Genomic DNA, 18,458 nt, shown 5'->3' with positions numbered 1-18,458 from the left:
TTTTGGTTTGATAAAGCTTTTTTTGTTTGTAATGTGATACAGTATAACTTCGATTTAACGATACCCGATTTAACAATTTATTATTTCCTCAATTAAATGATACATTTCACTGTTCCATATTTGACGGAATTAAATGTCTTTTCTCCTCGATTTAAAGATATCGATTGTTTAACGACAACTTTTTCCAGTCCCTTGACAATGGTTAAATCAGGGTTATACTGTATGTATATAATTCATTCTGTAAAAATAGCACTTAAATTACTTGTTTTGACATGTAGAAACCAGGGCCGATCCTGTGGGAGGTCACAGGAACTCACTGGGACCTGAGAAAAAATTTCCTCATTTACCAAATTTTTTCTGACGATTCAGCAAATTTGGAGACATAACTGCAATATTACAATTTTTGAATAACTAAATGTCCCTTTTTATTAGATGTACCTATGCGTGCATAGCTGTATTTTATCATTCGGCAAACTGAAAATTTCTTCCTTCCCAAAAACTTAAGGCTGGGGAACCAGCCTGTGCAAGAAACTTATCCTAGGTGTCATCATGATGCCTAAATTCATATTCTAACACTGCTCCAAAAAACAAATTGGCCATATCTATAAATGTGCTTCAAACAGAGATTTTATCACACTCAGATGCATGATAATGAAGTTCAAAAAAACATAGGTTTTACTAACAGTATTTAATATAGCTCTTTAATATAAAAATATAGTTAATAATTTGTTTACAAGATTAACTTTCAACAACTTCCACATTAGGCATATCTTCAATTTTAGGATTTTCTAAAAGAGTCTTTCTCAGTATGTCTGTACGAATTTCCATTAAGCTCTCGGGAGCCAATAGGCGAGCTCGTATCAGTTGTTTGATGTCCTCATCAGATAGTTTAAGCCTAACACCTTTGAGAATTTGTTCGTAATCTTCTTTGCTTTGATTTAGTAACTCAATCATCTTCTTGAAATTTACCTAATAGAGTAGAATATTAAATAAAAGTTTAAAATGAAGATTTTTAAAAATATTACCATTTAATGAATCAAGTTTAAAAAAAAAAGCATTCAATGGAACAGTATATAATAAGTATATTAAAAATGTTTTCCCCAACCTTACCTGTGGACTTGCATCCACCAAAATAAAAAATCAATGAGCAAACATATTTAAGTTAGCATTTTGCAAATTTTACCTTTTGTCTGTGTAACTTTCTGCAGTTAAATGTGATAAACATGACTGCCGACTAGTTCTCAAGGACAAAGCAACGCATTAATATCCAATCAAAAAAAAAAGTTCTGCAAGTTTTTTTAAAAAGCTCTGCTCTGCTGGTCCGCGGGTCAAAAAAAGTTGAGAAACGCTGCTCTAAGGTTAACATATGGACCAAATTTTATTTGATTCCACTCATTACTTTCGGAGACCAACACATACGCATGCATAAGAGAGAACAAAAGAAAACGTTTGATTGCTCCACCCCTCTTGGAGGAATCTGTGCAAAAAACTAATGTTTACCAATTTACATGGGGATAAATAGGTGTATCTTATTTCATTTGACTTCATGCAGTAGTTTCTGTTATAGAGCGATCACAAAAAACTAGTCACACACATACAGACAGAAAATTTCTAAAAATGGTTAAAATGAACTCAGCACACCTCAAAATGTGCCAAAAATTTTCACAAATCCAATACTTTCTTCTATCAGATATAAAAGAAAGTAAAAATTGAACAGTTAGAACTTTGCTACTATTTATATACTTATTGCAGTTTATTACATTTTGAAGTACTTTAAATTACTGGAACTATCTCTGATAGTTGAAATTCAATGAAATCAAGCATTTTATTTATTTATTTATTTATTTGAGAAAATTATAAAGACAATGAAAAATGGAATTCTTAGAACTTTGCCATTACATAATACATTTCTGTCACCAATTAGTATGTTTTGCATTATTTCTAACAAAAATACTGGAACTATTTCTGACAGATAGAATAAGGTTTCTTTTTTTCCGTTAGAGAAAATCAGACACGAAAATTGTTCTTGCTGAAAACCTTGACTTAATTGATATGTACAGTAGGGTGGAGTGAAAAAAACGAAATTGAAATATGTAAAGCCTACTGTCTGACCATCAATTACATGAAAAGGCTAATATCCGGTTTATAGGCGGAAATGGACGTATCTATTAGTTTAGAGGGGTGTTAGTTGGTTTGTTACAGGTTAACACTTTTGCCTCTCTATTATTTAGCCCTAGTTTTGTAAAAATGAAAATTTACTCTCTCAGCATCATTTTTTAAATCTTAAGTATATTCGATCTATATTCTCACGGCAAAAACTAATTGATTTACTTATTCACAAAAAAGTTTTGAGCTTACCATTTTGCTTTTACGTTCCTGGACGAAATGAAAATATTTTCTTTTCATTTTGTTGTTTCCATCATAACTATTTTTGTTTCCAGTTATTTTATTTTTGGAAATGCAATAAATGAATAAGATACGAGTGACATTATAAAACGTGTGCTTCAAAATCCCATCGTTATTTTTCCTTCTCCCTTGCTGGATTCATTCAGATGGAATCGTCTTTACTTGGCACATTGTCAAATTACATACAATCCGTGGTAAAACAGTATGTGTGGAAAAGTTGCCTCTTACCAAGTCTATTTATCATACAAAATTTCAGTTAAATCAAACAACATCTTTAGCTACCCATTTGACTTTGAATTTTAAGTAATTAGTCTGAATTTTCATCAAACTGGCAAAAATGAAATGATAAATACAATTACCTCTCATTTGAAACTTTGAATGTTTGAAATGAAACTCTTGATACATAAATACTTAATATACAGTTAGCTGAATGACCTAGGTAATTGCGAAATTGCTTTCAAACATGCATTAAGCTTACTAATCGCACATGCTTTTCCAGTGCACTTTATTTGAATCCATTCTTTGTTCTTGTTAGTTGTCTTTCTTTTTTAAATATTCTTTGTAGTTCGATTAATTTCAAACTATTGAGTTACAACTTCAAATGTAAATGAACGATGTTTTTGTGTATAAACATCTTGAAAGAAAAAACACAAAAAAAAAAAGAAAAGTTTTTCTTTAGCATCATGAGATGAGCATAAATTTTTATAAGTGCAACTAAATTCCAGTCAGTTAAAGTCAAATAGTTATCTGCATTGAAGTTTATTGAAAGATGCTTGAATTCTTGAACATAGTTATCGAGTTGAACCACATTTTCCTTTTTGAAGCTGTTGAAGGCTCTCCTGCACGTTTTATTTTGTTGGTCAGCATTGACAATAGAATGTTTTCTCGGAATGACTACATTATTTTATTACACTGTAAATTGTAAAAGTATTCCATTCCAATCCGAAGTGATCGTTTAGATTTAATATTAAAAATAAGTCCGGCTCCATAATCTAAATATGAAAGTCCTCTTACTCGCCCTTAGTGCACTTCAGCTCTTTACAATCAAAAATATCTTTCTTTGAATAAGGAGACTAAAACTGAACAGCATACTAAAGATGAGGTCTTACCAAACTCATATATAACTATCAGCACTGATAAGAATTGAGGCTGATCTATTGGAGTCATCATCTTATGCTACATGTGGAACTTCTTTCTCATTTACGATGCTGACCTTTACTTATAATTGTGTTTTTCTCCTTTCAAGTTGTTTATATGTAAAAAGAGCATTTTCTTTTACATTTGAAGTAGTAATTTCAATGGTTTGAAATAATAAAAACTAAATAAACTACTTAAAGAGAGAGAGAGAGCCAACTAGAGCAAAGAACGCAGCTCATATCAGTGAATACAAAGAAAGTGCACTGACAAAGCATGTGCGATTTGCGCACTTAAAGTACGTTTGAAAGCAATTTCTCGATCGCCTAAGTCATTCAACTACAGTCAATTCACGATAACTCGAATCTAAAGAGACCAACGAAAAACTTCGACTTATCGTAAGTTCCACTTACCCCTAGTTTTGGTTTTCGACATTTTTAAAGAAAAACCATCGAATATTTTAATTAATATGTACATATAACAGACAAAATTACCGAGAAAAAAAGTTTGAAGCTAGTTTCAGCAAACATTAGAAGTATCTGTCAGTGAATTAGTTGAAATCTTCAAAGACTTTTATACATTTCGTAGAATACTTAGTTACGCTCCTTTAAGACTGAAACATTGGAAAAATGAAAAAAAAAAAAAATTAAAAGTAGTTTCGAAATAAGTAAGTACTGAAATGTTAAGCAATGCGTTACTTAGAAAAAACAGTGAAAATTCAATCAATTTTATGCGACATTTGTACGCCAATTTTAAAAAATGCACACACTCAAATAAAAAATAGTTACATAAGATGCTAATTTTTTAATCTTCGGTTCCGATTGTTTCTCCTAGATAATAAACGGCGCTCAACTACTTCTATTATTCCTAAGATTATTTTATAACTATATTATATATATTTGACAGATAGAGCGCTTGAGTATTAAAAAAATGTGAATCCTCTGAAGTCCTTTAAACTGATTAATGAATTGAACGCAAGTATTCTTCTTTTTCTCAAGCCATTTCTTCCTCTCGACTTTATGACCCACTTAAGAGACAAAACCCCCCGACAAGAAATGCTGTAATTCTGCACCTCCACAGCTTTGAATTAAGCAATTAAAGGGGTCCTCTCTTGTGTCCAATGTCTACAATGAGTTGCCACTGAAGCATCTTATACCGGAATTGAATGGTTGCACAAAGTGGCCACATTCATATTCTGGAGCTATCGAACAACTTCTTAGAGATTGTGAAAAAAATCCGGTGATCAAATTTGATAAAATTGACTGCAATCTTCTGGTTTTGGACATGTAAGATATAAAAAATTTAAGTACTGAACAACAATATTTGTATAGAATCTGTCTTGCCATAAAAGATGGTAGTTGTCCTTCAAGCGTGGCTGACAGTAGCCCAGGCAAACTCAGTCAGTCATGCGCGATGGCTGACAACTACAAACCGTTTGTTACTCTTGTATATAGGTACTCCAACTCCATCAGAAAACCTTACAATGCTTGTAAAGTATGTAATTTTAGTTTATGCTCCAATGTGGTTTGAAATAAAAATGAAACCGAACTGCCAGTACCGCGCCCAACATTTTTGAAAAATGATTTTTCTTGCAAGACAGTTTCCAGACAACGTTAAGGAGATAATTTACAAAGTTCTCTCAAGTAATGCATATTTCGCTCATCCTGAACAGCTACTGTTGACAATGTTGTTTGACTCAAGAAAATTCATTTGGGAATTAGCTGTTAGGCGCATTCTGAACTCTAGAAATAAGAAGACGAAGAGCTCGGATGAAGCCGTTGCTCAATCTAAACTCAATTTTGAAGCCGTTGATTATGTTGATTTAGTTGATTGGGCAAACTGTGTTGTAACAGAGCCACCTCTTACAATGCATCTAAAAGACCAACAATGGAAAGAAATGTGCAAAGAACATTCTACAGAGTTTACTTTAGAGAAATTTCCCTGTCACACGCAAGCTGTGAAACGTTGTGTGAAACTAATAACCGAAGCTGCAATAAAAGTTCGTGGTGAAACTGCACGAGATGGATACATTCGTGCCTAACTTCAAGCTAGGAAAGAACTTCCATCATTTGATAACAAGGGACAATATTATTCCAAAACATAATATTCATTATGCATGAGGTATTATAAATCAAATTTGAAGATTTCTTTTTTAAAATTTTATTATCTATATATGTAGTTCTCGAAAATGTATGATACTATTGCGTGATAATAATTACTATGATTAATGGCGCTGTTTAATTAATTAGTCTATGATTTAATTTTGAAAAATAATTTTCACATTGGTTTTTAAAGAAATTCAATATTTTTTCATTTTTCTCCAATTTTTGATGTCGGAAAGGAGTGGTTAAATGCTCATTAAAATCAATGAAACATTTTATGGGCTCAAACTGGCTCATTATATAACATTTTCGGTGCATTCCAGCAAAATATTTTGAATTTAGTTTTTTTAAAAAAATTTCAACAAAAATTCATTTTGCTCTGTTTTTTCGGTTTTTCAGTGTCAAATAGCGCCGGCTAGATATTTTTTAATATCCAAGAAATTTTTTGTGAGTGCTAACTAGCTCACTACGCAACTTTTGCGCGCTATCCAAAAATTGATTTCGAAAAAATTTTCGGCTTATTTCGGCCCACCCTAGTGCACATCTTCATTCGTTTCAAATTCAGATTCATGGATTCTACCGCTTTAGAAGTTTTGCTTTTTCTTTTAAGATCACTGACAGAGTACTTGCTTAGACACCTTTAATAGTAAAGAAAACTCACTTTGTCTCACAGCAAATGATCAAACTAAAGAATGAAGGGGAACATGTCTTAGCTTAGGTCAGCCTTTGAATAAAGGTACAATCAGTGGACTTGACAGCTTAAAAGCAAATTTGTAGTCCAGCAACACGTCAAAGTGTAAACAGTACAGTTTGACAAAACAAAAAAGCTAACTCATTTCTACACACGTAACTCTTTTATCGCACATCCGCTCAAAAGGTGCTCTTCCTGCTTTAGAGGTCTTTTGTGCAGGAATTGTAAGTGAAGGTGAATTAATTTTTCTCTCATAGTCACTTGTTTATTTTTTTTCTTTTCGTTCTTTTGAAATAAATTTTGAGTCATCTTTGAAAAAATTTCGAGTTAAAGGAAGTTAACTTCAACATATTGAGAATAATTAGCATGGAGTTAAAGACAAAGGGGTTGGGACTTGATAAAAACTTAGATTTATAGTAATATTCGAGTTATCGAACTTCGAGCTATTGCAAATTGACTATATATATTGAGTATTTATTTATCAAGGTTTTAATTTCAAACATTCAAAGTTTCCAAATAGAGGTAGTTATATTTTATCATTCCATTTTTGCCAGTTTGGTGAAAAATCAGGCTAATTACTTAAAATTGAAAGTCACATGGGTAGCTAAAGATATTATTTGATTTAGCTGAAACTTTGCATGATAAATAGGCTTGGCAAGAGGCAACTTGTCCGCACATAGGCTTTATATATATCTCAATTTTGTTTTTTTCACCCCACCCTAATGTACAGTATGATATTTTACAAACCAATACAGTCAAAGTTTTGAACAAGAATTTTTTTTGTATCTCTTTTGCCCGTCACTTTTGGCCAGGGGTGCCCATCCCCCCCCAAGTTCAATGGTGCGAATCCCCCCGCCAAACAAAAAATCTCAACCCTCTTTCCCTTTTCATTTTTTAGCCTTTTTTTATTTTATTTATTTAAAAAAATATTTTTTATCTATTTATTTATTTATTTGTCTTTAATTATCACTATTATTATTCTTTTATTAAAAAAGTACTGTGCTACGCCAATGACACACACACATACACACACTAAATGTATAAATGAAATAAAATATAAAAAGAATAAAATGAAATAAGTAATTTAACCCATTCCATGATCAGCCCGAAACCCCTTAACCCGCATGCCGCAGATAACGAACGAAGTTGCTTTTTGCTACGTTCTAATAGCGCTTTTCTCCCCATTTTGCTATCGGGATTTTAATGTTGTTTTTGCTGTTCAGCTTGCATTCGAAAATCGCTTCGCTTTATTAGTTTTTTGGCACTGAATTAAATAGTGCAATAAAATACAAGGTTGCTAATATGTGCTGAAATATTCATTAAATTTACACATTACATAACGGGAAAATAATAAACAATAGAGGATAGGACGAAAAGCAATTATTTTTATAACACTAATTATTTTATTGATTTATTTTTCTTTTTGCTTTTATCTCAGTATATCATTTTTTTCTTTTTATGCACTTAAGAAATCAAAACTGCTAAATGTAAGGTGAGCTATCTTTTAAAAGGGCTCAACAAAACATTCTTCAAACAATTGACTGATCGATCCAATCTGTGAGCAAGGGAATTGAATGGATAAAAATGCTTTAACTGTGGGAATGATTTTCTAAGAGGATAAAAAGTATTCTTTGGTGTCTTTTGATACATTGTGACCCTTCAAAACGACCAATAAACACAGTGACATCTCTTTGCTTTTCGGTTCTTTTATCGTAATTGCGATGACTTTTAAATCCCTTCTGAGTGTCCAGATATCAATTGCTCTAGCGTGGGAAGTATTTTAAAGATAAATGATTACAAAAGATCTAAACTTGCGGCTAATCCCCTATTTCCCTAAAGGATACGTTTGTGCATGCAACTAAAAGCCCCCAGCTGAGAGAGGAATAACAGAGACTGCCTGGGCGGATTCCCTAAGGAGGTGTCCCCCTTGGTGTCTTGTGGTCAACCCTTCCACATTATTTTCTTACAGCAAAACAGTTTGAATCAGAAAGGAATTTCAAAGCAAGGTTTACTGCTTGTATTTGAGAACATGTCATCAGAAGAAAAAAAAAAGAAAATCTTGCTTGAAATCGAGTCGGATTGTTTTTCTTTTTTTAAAACATATTTGGATAAATTTTAGTTAGTTTCATAGGATTATTTACTAATTAAGGCAATTTGATTATTGAAAAGAAACCAAATATTTTATTTCTATTTTAAAATCTCATAAAAGAAGGTGCAATTAAAACATTGGAGCTATTTTAAAACAATAAATAAAATCTGAAAAAGAAAGGGAGAAAAGGAATGTTTCGCTTTGTATGAGTAAAGAGAAAAGAACTCAAGATATTATCATTTCATTTGTACTGTAGTATATATTTTATGTTTTGCATAGGGGTCAACTATTACATATAATCAATGCGGTCGTCATAATTTTTGTTTGTGAAATTAAAAATATTCAAAACTATATCACTAAAAATCCATCAAAAGATGCCGCGAATATAAAAAGTTAAAATTTAAGTTTGAAAATATCACGATTAAAAAAAAAATAAATAATAAAAAATAATAATAGTATACAAATAAATAAAAAGCGTAGTAAACACGTCATAATAAAAAAAAAACATACTCGTACAAAATTAAGATGTGTAAGATAATTTTAAAAAAATACTGTGTAAAATCTTAATATATAAAAATCAATGTCCTGAGATAACATATATATATACATATATATATATATATCAACGCACAGCCGAAACCGCTGATACCTCAGACTTGAAATTTGGCAGGCATGTCCGCATGATTACGAAAGTAACCACTAAGAAAGGAATTTTTTGAAATCTCAATTAGTTCGGGAGAAATTAATTAAAACCCCTTAATTTCTGCGAAGTTAAAACCTGTCATTGAAATTTAAATCCCTTATTTTCGAAGGTTTTCCTCCATTCAAATCATTATTCAGTACTTCATCTCAACTTTTGGTCGATAGCGAATTTTAAATTTGATATTGTTTTTGTTTCTCACGTGGTTCTTCGAGGCTTTTCTCAAGTCAAATAATAATGTTTCTGGCTTTTGCTTTCATTTTTTCAAAACTAGAAACGAAGTTTTTAAGAACATCATCACAGGTGGACTATCCTTTTAACCCTTACAGGCGCGGGTCATTAAACCTTTAGAAATATAATAAAAAAACACAATGGATGGGATAAATTGGTTATCTGGACATAGATTTTACAGTCAAAATTTTTTTAAATTCACCCCCTCCATCTTGGGGTGGTGTCCCCGTTTGTGACCACCGCCCGCCTAGAGCAGAAATTGTTTTCTGAAGTGGTTATGCTTACCACGTATGACAATTGGAGTAATTTCAAATATTTTAAGCTCTTAAGCATTTTTACTAATTATTTCAATAATTTATGCCATTAAGAATATTTAGAACACAAAATTCAATATTTTTACTATAAAAATTCCAAGATAAAGATGAAGTAAAATTCAAGAACGTTCATATAGACTACATAAAATTATCTAAATAAGCAATTTAAAATGTTAAAAATATTTTTGGCACATTGTTCTTGCTTTATGTGCATTCCTTTTGTGCTATAAAATATTAAATGAAAAAATACGACTGTATAATACCATTTACAGAAAAAATAATATCAAAGCTGATAATAAAAAAGTATACAACTGTCTGGTAGGAAAAGCAGATCTCAAATGTGTGCAGGCATGGACCTTCAAATTCACCTGTTCTGGGTCAAGAACCCAAAATAAATAAACAAAAGCCCATTGTAGACTATTCTTTTGTTCCCCCTTTTCTGAAATGTATCAAATTACATCTTTCACCCACAACAGTGAGATCAATGCTCTAGACGGGCGGTGTCCACATTTGGAGACACCTGGAAAGAAACTTTGTTTATGCATTCAAAAATGAACTCGAATCTTTTACAAAATTATGATTGATTAGCTCAGGATTCCTGAGGGAAAATGGTTGACTAATTTAGTTTATGGTGTAAATTTTAAAATTTTGGAAAAAAATATTGTATTTGAGCTTGAAAATCGAGGTATTTTGAACAAGAAATTAAGACAACAAAAAGAGTCATATTTAATAGTGCTGCCATCTCTGTGCATTACAGAGAAATAAAAGCAACTAATGCAGCGATTTTTGGAGTTTTAAAAGAAAAAACTTTTTTTTAAAGAAATTTTTAAAATTGGTGTCCCTTTTTGTGACCACCGCGCCGGAAAGGGTTAAATTCAGAAGAGTGCAGTTTCCCGTAAAAGTTTGCTTTGCAATAACCGTTAATAAGTCACAAGAGGACAGACATTAAAAATAGCAGGGATCGATTTAAGAGAAGACTTTTTTTCACATGGCCAATTTTATGTAGCTTGCTCCAAAGTCAGTTAATCAAGCAGCTTAATAATTTTAGCACCAGAAAAAAAAAAAAAAAACTAAAAATTTTCTATACAAAGAAGTTTTTTCATTAAACATAGATATAACAATAAAATGTGGATGGCCTGTGTTTGCAAACATAATCAATACTTTATAAGAATCGTTAATGACAGTTAAAGATCGGTTAAGGACAAGGGCATATATATAAGGAGTCCAGGGGCCCCAGGATCCTCCCAAAATTAGAAAAAGATATAGGTAATAAGTAATTATTATAGGGGAGTTTCGAAACCAGGTGCACCAAGCATTGTTAACCCCTGCTAATTCCATTACCCGAGCAATGCCGGGTACGGGAATGCTAGTAAATTATAAAATTTGAGGATTATGAACAATTTAGTGAAGGATGCTTGTGTAAGAAGGTAGATTTTTGATAACAAGAAAAGAATATTTCTGTTTATTTGCTTTATTCAGGCATAGAAATATTGTTAAATGTGTAAGGAAATATTTTCACACTTGTTCATCAAGAGTTCAAATGCCAGAATGCTGAGAAACAAAGCTTCCACGAAAAGATAAAAATATAATGCCTGATTAATTGAAGCATTATACGTGTCCCAGCCAGGAGTACTTGAAAAGTTAATATCTTAGTAAAATAAAATAAATTACAACAAATTTCGTGAAATACTATAAGTCACATCCCTTTTGTCTAAGAAAGAGAGCTTGATTACCGCTCCCCTAAAAGCACCAGAACCCAACAGAGAAGCGCAATAACAGGGTTTTGCCCCTGGAAGGATCGCCGACACATATTCGGCCGAGGCAAAAACTGCTAGAAACGCCGTGACGACACAGGTTCGTCGGAGACAGTTAGGAACCATTTTCTTGCAATGAGCCTGAATCGGCCGGGGCAGTATTAACACAAACTGCACGGCCGATCCTGTATCGGCCGGGGCAAAGAATGGGTTAAGTTAAAAATAAAAATCAATAAATAAATTTGTAAATGATTTTTAAAAAATTTAAAAATCCCCCCCCCCCAAAATTTTGATGGCGCGACTTGCGCCATAATCCCCCCCCCCCCTGTGGGCACCCCTGCTTTTGACCTTTTTGTCGTTACCCGTGGTTTTACAATCTGTGGTCCCCATCCAACAAATTCCACCTATAATCTGGAGTTTGATGCAGAATATCAACATATACACAAATTAAAAATGGAATGATAAGAACTTATCTACAATTTAATAAATTTATATCACTACTGTCTGACTACGGAATGGCAAACATCCGGTTCACAGGCAGAAATGGACGCATCTATAAGTTTTCAGGGATGTCAGCATTTGCAGATGTATGTCAGCCTCTAAATTAAGCAGAGTCTCATTCAAATAAGTGGGAAATGCGCATCAAATTTTTACTTTTTTTCCTTATTCAGCTAGACTCCTCTTAACTGGACGTTTGCCAATCCCATAAAATCCGTTGTTGAACAGTATTTAGCAGCTTTTGAGGAAGTTTAAAAATACTGGAATTTTTTCTGACAGATGAAATTTATTGCAAAATCAAGGATTAATTTTTTTTTACAGCAAATTATTACCTCTGAGCCTTCATAATTGAAAACCCCAATACAACTGACTCCAACTGGCTTATGGCACAATCTTCCCAACATCTTTTTTCGAAGGGCAAAAATACATGGGATTTGATGATCAGCAGCTGCTTGTTTTAGATCACAGAGAACATCATTTAGACCACCTGAAATTTTGATTTGAAATTTTGATTAAAAAAAAGGTTAATCTTTTTCTCTCTTTTAATGGTTGTTCATACATTTCTCTTCACTAAAACAGCAAAATACAGAATAAATTTTTATTTAATGAAAAAAACTTGTATGGAGATTTATATTTAATAATACCATAAATTATATAAAGACAAAATTAAAATTCATAAGTATCAAACATCATGTAAAATGACTGAATTTATCTGCAAAAAATTACATACATTTTCTACTGTTTTGTTTCATACATAAAAAAATGCCAAAAAAAGAAAAACTATAATACTGCTTTGACTTATTCATTGTCTCCCAATTTAAAATCATTTTAATTAAAAACAAAGGGAATAAAAAGTTTTTTTTTCCCAGTTTAGAAATACAATCTTTAATAACATTAAAATATTTTAATAGAGTAATTTTCAGAATACATCATACAGGGTGTGGCAAAAGGTATGACCTCATTTTGGAGAGCACTGAATAAAATACTATTAAATGTAGAAGATTGGAATTTTTTTTATTACCTTTGGTACTTCAAACAGTTTTTTTACATTAACGTTTTAAAACGATATCTGCAAGATGGCGGCCTCCAGTATCAATGCACTATGGTATGGACATCGTCCCCATGCCCTACAAGAACTGAAAATTATAATCATCGAAGAGGTGAACGCCATTCTGATTCAGATGTGTTAAAACGCAGCCAGAAGCTTCCAAAATCGGCTATTTCAGTGCATTGCTACTGGAGGCCGCCATTTTGCAGACATCGTTTCTAAAGGTTACTGTAAGAAAACTGTTTGAAGTACTAAAGGTAATAAAAAAATTCAAACCCTCTACATTTAATAGTATTTTATTTATTGCTCTTCAAAATGGGGGCATACCTTTGGCCGCATCCTGTACTAGGCACCTTTCAATTTAATTACTAAGAACATTTTGCCTTTGTCTGAGAACCTTCCTTGACAATATATTTTCCTGCATCTTTTTTCAATGCTTTAAGAACATCTAGGTCTGCTTTCAAACTAAAACTCACATCAAATTGTTTTGAAAGATTTTTAAACAACATAAGAAGTGAAGGAAGTGTGTTGATTTCAGCATTATACTCCTCTAAATCATCCTCAACATAGGCCCGTCATCTCGAAACTTTTCCGGGGGGAGGGGGGACTGAATGTATGTAAATTACTCCATAAAACAACAAAAGCCACTCTCACTTACAGGTAAATACATTAATTCCCAAAGCTGGGGGGGTGGGGGCAAGAATTGTCTCCCCTAAATGATGGGCTTGCATCAACATTGAATCATTTCAACCAACAATTTTGAAATATAACAGGAAAAGAAATGACTAAAGGTCCTATAAAAAACTCAGAAAGACATGTTCATGGACTTATTATAACTAAAGGGGAGAAATGTGTTTAATGTCCTACAGGGGATTAGGTTCTTGGAAAAGCCAATACATGAAGAAAAATTTAACTGCAGTTTTCAAATTTCCCAACATTTTTTGTCTGGTTAACTGGACTGTTTACAAATGATATTAATGAATTTAGAAAAGTTAATACCAATTCAGTAGTTTTTGGTAATGGAAACACTGAGTAGTTCCATTCAAATAAGAGAAAACAAGACGGGTTATTTTGGGAACTTTAACTGGGAAGAGCGTTAAACAGATAATTCAAAAAACAAACCTTCAGTTTGGACGTTTTCAACGTCAGTAGCTAGAATAACACATTTAACTTTCCTTAACTTCAGATGCTTTTTCACTTCCTTTATACCACAGGTAAGGCGACGTTTCATACGAGCCTGTTGATCAAACAAACTTTATTAAAATTTGATCATATTAATATATATTACGATAATAAAATTTTTATTTTATAACATCATAGCCAATGCTTTAAAGTTAAGTTTGAGACTGCAAGTACAATAAATTTATGTAACCACTCAACCAATCATCTATAGAATGAATTACAGAAGTTAAAAAATAAAGCATTAAGTTGCCAATATATGATGTCTGCAAAAGTAGTGTAAAGTTCAGCTTACATTTTTGCCACGTTACAAATCTCAAAGTGACATTCGATTCAGTATTCATGAAAAATAAAACACACCAATTTAAATAAAGAATAACATTGTAAAAAATCTAGTTTTATTTAGCTAAATTGAATACTTCTTTAAAATAATGTTTTAGTTCAATATTCGAGTGGCAATGCTACTTAAGAAAAAAAAAAGAATTACATGATGTGACCAAAATTTTACTTTCAAATGGATGACTAGCTCAAAAACCAACTTCATCTACAATAACATTAACGAAAATGTTTTTGATTGTAACAAAATTAGACAATATTATTAAAAATATCACTAAACATCTTTTTCAAACACCCAAGTATGGCTTCCAACAAGTACAGGTGTTGATCAGGATTTTTAGGCCCGTATTTTGTGAAAAAAGGAAATTTTTTATGAACTTTTATCTTTTTTGAGGGAAAAAAACTAGTTTTTGAAAAAAATTTTTTGTATACTTATGCAAAAAAATCCTGTCAAATCACAAAGAGCATGTTTAGCTATTACAAATCTATTCAGTAAGTTACGGCCCTATAGCCAGGGCTAAGGCAGAAATACATGAAATACACCACCAGCTCAGTCAATTCCAGCCGAGGACTGCAGTTTCGTGCTTAATAGCACTCATCAGCCCAGCAGCATATAAGCTACCTTTACTCCTGTTCGGTCATAGGAAAATTTCAGGCCCTCTCATTGGCTTAATCGAGTGTCAATCAAAAGTTCAAAGACGCCATTGTAATGTTGCTAGTCGTCTTTCGCACTGTGTTTCTTGTTTGTAATCTGCTAAATACGAATAAGCATTTGCAAATGATAGCTTTAATTGAATGTTGCTGGCAAAAACAGCATTATTATTTCAATCAATTTCATTCTTTGCGAAACAAATGAAAGCTGCCTTTCAGCTACTATGCTTTGAAATAAAAATAGGTGGCGCCTTCTTTGGGCAAAAAATGCATGCTTTACAAAATTGTTTTGATTTAAATTAAAGTTATTTTAAAAATAATTCTCATGGTAAATTATTTTGTAGATGGAAAAGAGCGAATTCTGCAATTTTTCATATTCTTAATGATATTTAGTGCAATTTAAACAGCACTTCTTAAAGAAATGATTACCATTTAACTTAATAATAAATACTTCTAGTGAATAATTTAAATACATAATAATTTCTAATATAATTTTCTCTTGTGCCAATTTATTTCCAGCTAATTTCTATTGAATATGAGTTAGCATTCAAGAATAAGACCTTTAATTTAGTGAGTGCATCTGGAAAAAGTTCCTTTTTGTTTTGGAAGAATTTCCTTCTTTACAAAAAAAAAAAAAAAAAAAAAAAAAAAAAAAAAGAAGCTGTTCACACACTACTATTGGATAAAGTCAGCTGAACAAAATATCATATCGTTATTAGTCAAAAGTTTTATAAAGCTCTCTAACAGGTTGTCCATTTTTTTTTTAAATGTTAATCCATTTTTTTTTTTCTATATTTTGTTTATCTTATCGTTCATTGGTTGGATTGCTTTATGTGTGTCTTCACTGCATAAATTCACAATCCTGAATTAAATTATAAATAGTCTCTTTATAAAATGCTTAAACAATTGAGATGTATGTATTTAAAAAAGAAAGGCTTCCACCTTCATTAAATTCAATTTTTTTAAATACTTTAAAAATTTTTCAATGAATGTATGATATTTAATGTATTTGAATGATTACAATCAAATTGTTTCAGAACTATTCATGAAACCACGAAGGTCTTATCAGCAGTACAGCAAAAAAATAAAGAAAACTTTTTTGCTAATTTTGCTGAAAATATTTAACAGCTGCAGTTCTCTTCATGGGCCAGTCTAAAAAATTTCGCTGTATTTTTTATTACAATACATTAAAAGTCATATATTGATTTCAAAATTGTCTCAAAAATGGTTGAGCTTTTAAGTTTTAGAAATTTGTGAAACTTTTTTTCCCCAAGTGCATTTAAGTTAAATAGTAAATGAAACTGCATGAAATTCTCTTGAATTGCCTCATCAACTGTGTGTGATAATTTTTTTTAATTAATAATAAATGAATTTAAGGTAACAAACTGTGTGATTTCTGAAAGTTTGACTTGAAATAACATATATATAATTTTACATTATGAAACATTGCTTTTTAATGTTATTTTTAATTATTTAATTCAAGAGTTTAAATTACTTATTCCTTTTTACATAACTTTAAATATTATGATGAATATTAAAAGATAAAGAATTTGCTGTTTAATTAAAAAAACTTACATTGAGAATTAGTTGACAAATGAGTTAAATTAAACTTCAATAGCTCCTTCTTCAAAAGCGCCATATTTTGCTTAAAGATAATGCTATTTATTCGTTTAATTATATATTTTACAGGGTTTTTTAAAAAAAGCAGAGCATTATTTTATTTTATGAGTTATGAAATTAGAAGGAGACAAGAAGGATATGTTTGTTAGACTCACTCAAAATTGAATTGGAAGTCTTATTCTTGAATGATAACTCATATTCAATAGAAATTAGCTAGAAAAAAATTGGCACAAGAGAAAATTCTATTAGAAATTATTATGTATTAAATTATTCACTAGAAGTATTTATTATTAAGTTAAATGGCATCATTTCTTTAAGAAGTGCTGTTTAAATTGCATTAAATATCATTAAGAATATGAAAAATTGCAGAATTCGTTCTTTTCCATCTACAAAATAATTTACCATGAGAATTATTTTAAAAATAACTCCAGTTTAAATCAAAACAATGTCGTAAAACATGCATTTTTTGCCCAAAGAAGGCGCCACCTATTTTTATTTCAAAGCATAGTAGCTGAAAGGCAGCTTTCATTTGTTTCGCAAAGAATGAAATTGATTGAAATAATAATGCTGTTTTTGCCAGCAACATTCAATTAAAGATATCATTTGCAAATGCTTATTCGTATTTAGCAGATTACAAACAAGAAACACAGTGCGAAGGACGACTAGCAACATTACAATGGCATATTTGAAGCTTTGTTTGACACTCGAATAAGCCAATGAGAGGGCCTGAAATTTTCCTATGACCGAACAGGAGTAAAGGTAGCTTATATGCAGCCTGGCACAGGAAAGTGACCAAGCTGGATGTGGAAAACCTCTTAAGGAAGCCTAGAGTGTCAGACAAACTGGTAGCTAATACAGACATAGCACTGACCAGACGAGTTGTCGAAGCAAACAAACCATTGTTTCGGCCGTGCAATGGTTCGGTGTGTTGAACCAAACCATTGTTTCGGTCACTTTTCTGGTCAGTGCTAATTCTGTATTAGCTACCAGTTTGTTTGGCACTCTTTGCTTCCTTAAGAGGTTTTTCACCTCCAGCTCAGTCACTCCTAAGCCAGGCTGATGAGTGCTAATAAGCACAAAACTGCAATCCTCAGCTAGAATTGACTGAGCTGGCGGCAAAATTTCATGTATTACAAATCTAATCTGAAATCGCTTTGGCCTAAAGGAATTCTCTGCGAATGACCAAGAAGCTGCAGGGTTCATTTTCAAAACTGATATTTTGCTTTCAGACAAATTTATTGCACTTAAAAAAGATGAAAGAAGTTTTTACAGATGACATTTTGTGAAAGGTTTAATTTTAATTTGAAATTTTGTGAAGTGGCCCTTTTATGATAAATAATTTTGTGAAGGGACCCCAAAGCGAACCCAATTTGTACCCATGAATAGTCAGCAGTAATACAAGATAGGCTGGCAAATGAATTAGTAAGTGTTAACAATACCTCAATTGAATAAATTATGCAATGTTCTTTTTTTTTGTGATATAGGTGTTCATTTCTTCAATATTGTACAAAGCATTCTTATGTTTTTTAGGCTTAACTGTTAAATATGAGGGTTATGAAGACACTGTAAAAGGATATTTAATTCCTATGAAATGTAGTCTTCCAGTTCAAAATTTTAAATATGCCTCATAAAAAATTATTAGGTAATTTTAATCAGAGAAAATGTGTCAGTTGACTTGATTATTATAGCAGCCTTTGTAAAATAT

General features: G+C 31.6%; 1 protein-coding gene across 1 annotated transcript in view; it reads right to left on the bottom strand.

Annotated features, from left to right (window-relative positions):
* Window positions 1-738: 738 nt before the first annotated feature.
* LOC129226336 (selenocysteine insertion sequence-binding protein 2-like) overlaps window positions 739-18,458 on the bottom strand; it is a 41,022-nt gene continuing 23,302 nt past the window's right edge. The window contains exons 9-11 of the mRNA XM_054860938.1: window positions 14,090-14,204; window positions 12,252-12,406; window positions 739-969 (exon numbers count right to left, since the gene is read on the bottom strand). Coding sequence (XP_054716913.1) covers window positions 739-969; window positions 12,252-12,406; window positions 14,090-14,204 — 501 coding nt within the window. The remainder of the gene's footprint in view (window positions 970-12,251; window positions 12,407-14,089; window positions 14,205-18,458) is intronic.

This window comes from Uloborus diversus, chromosome 7, assembly GCF_026930045.1.
Source record: "Uloborus diversus isolate 005 chromosome 7, Udiv.v.3.1, whole genome shotgun sequence".
Lineage (NCBI taxonomy): Eukaryota > Metazoa > Arthropoda > Arachnida > Araneae > Uloboridae > Uloborus > Uloborus diversus.
Note: the sequence above shows the minus strand (reverse complement) of the source record. Positions and strands in the feature narration are given on the sequence as shown.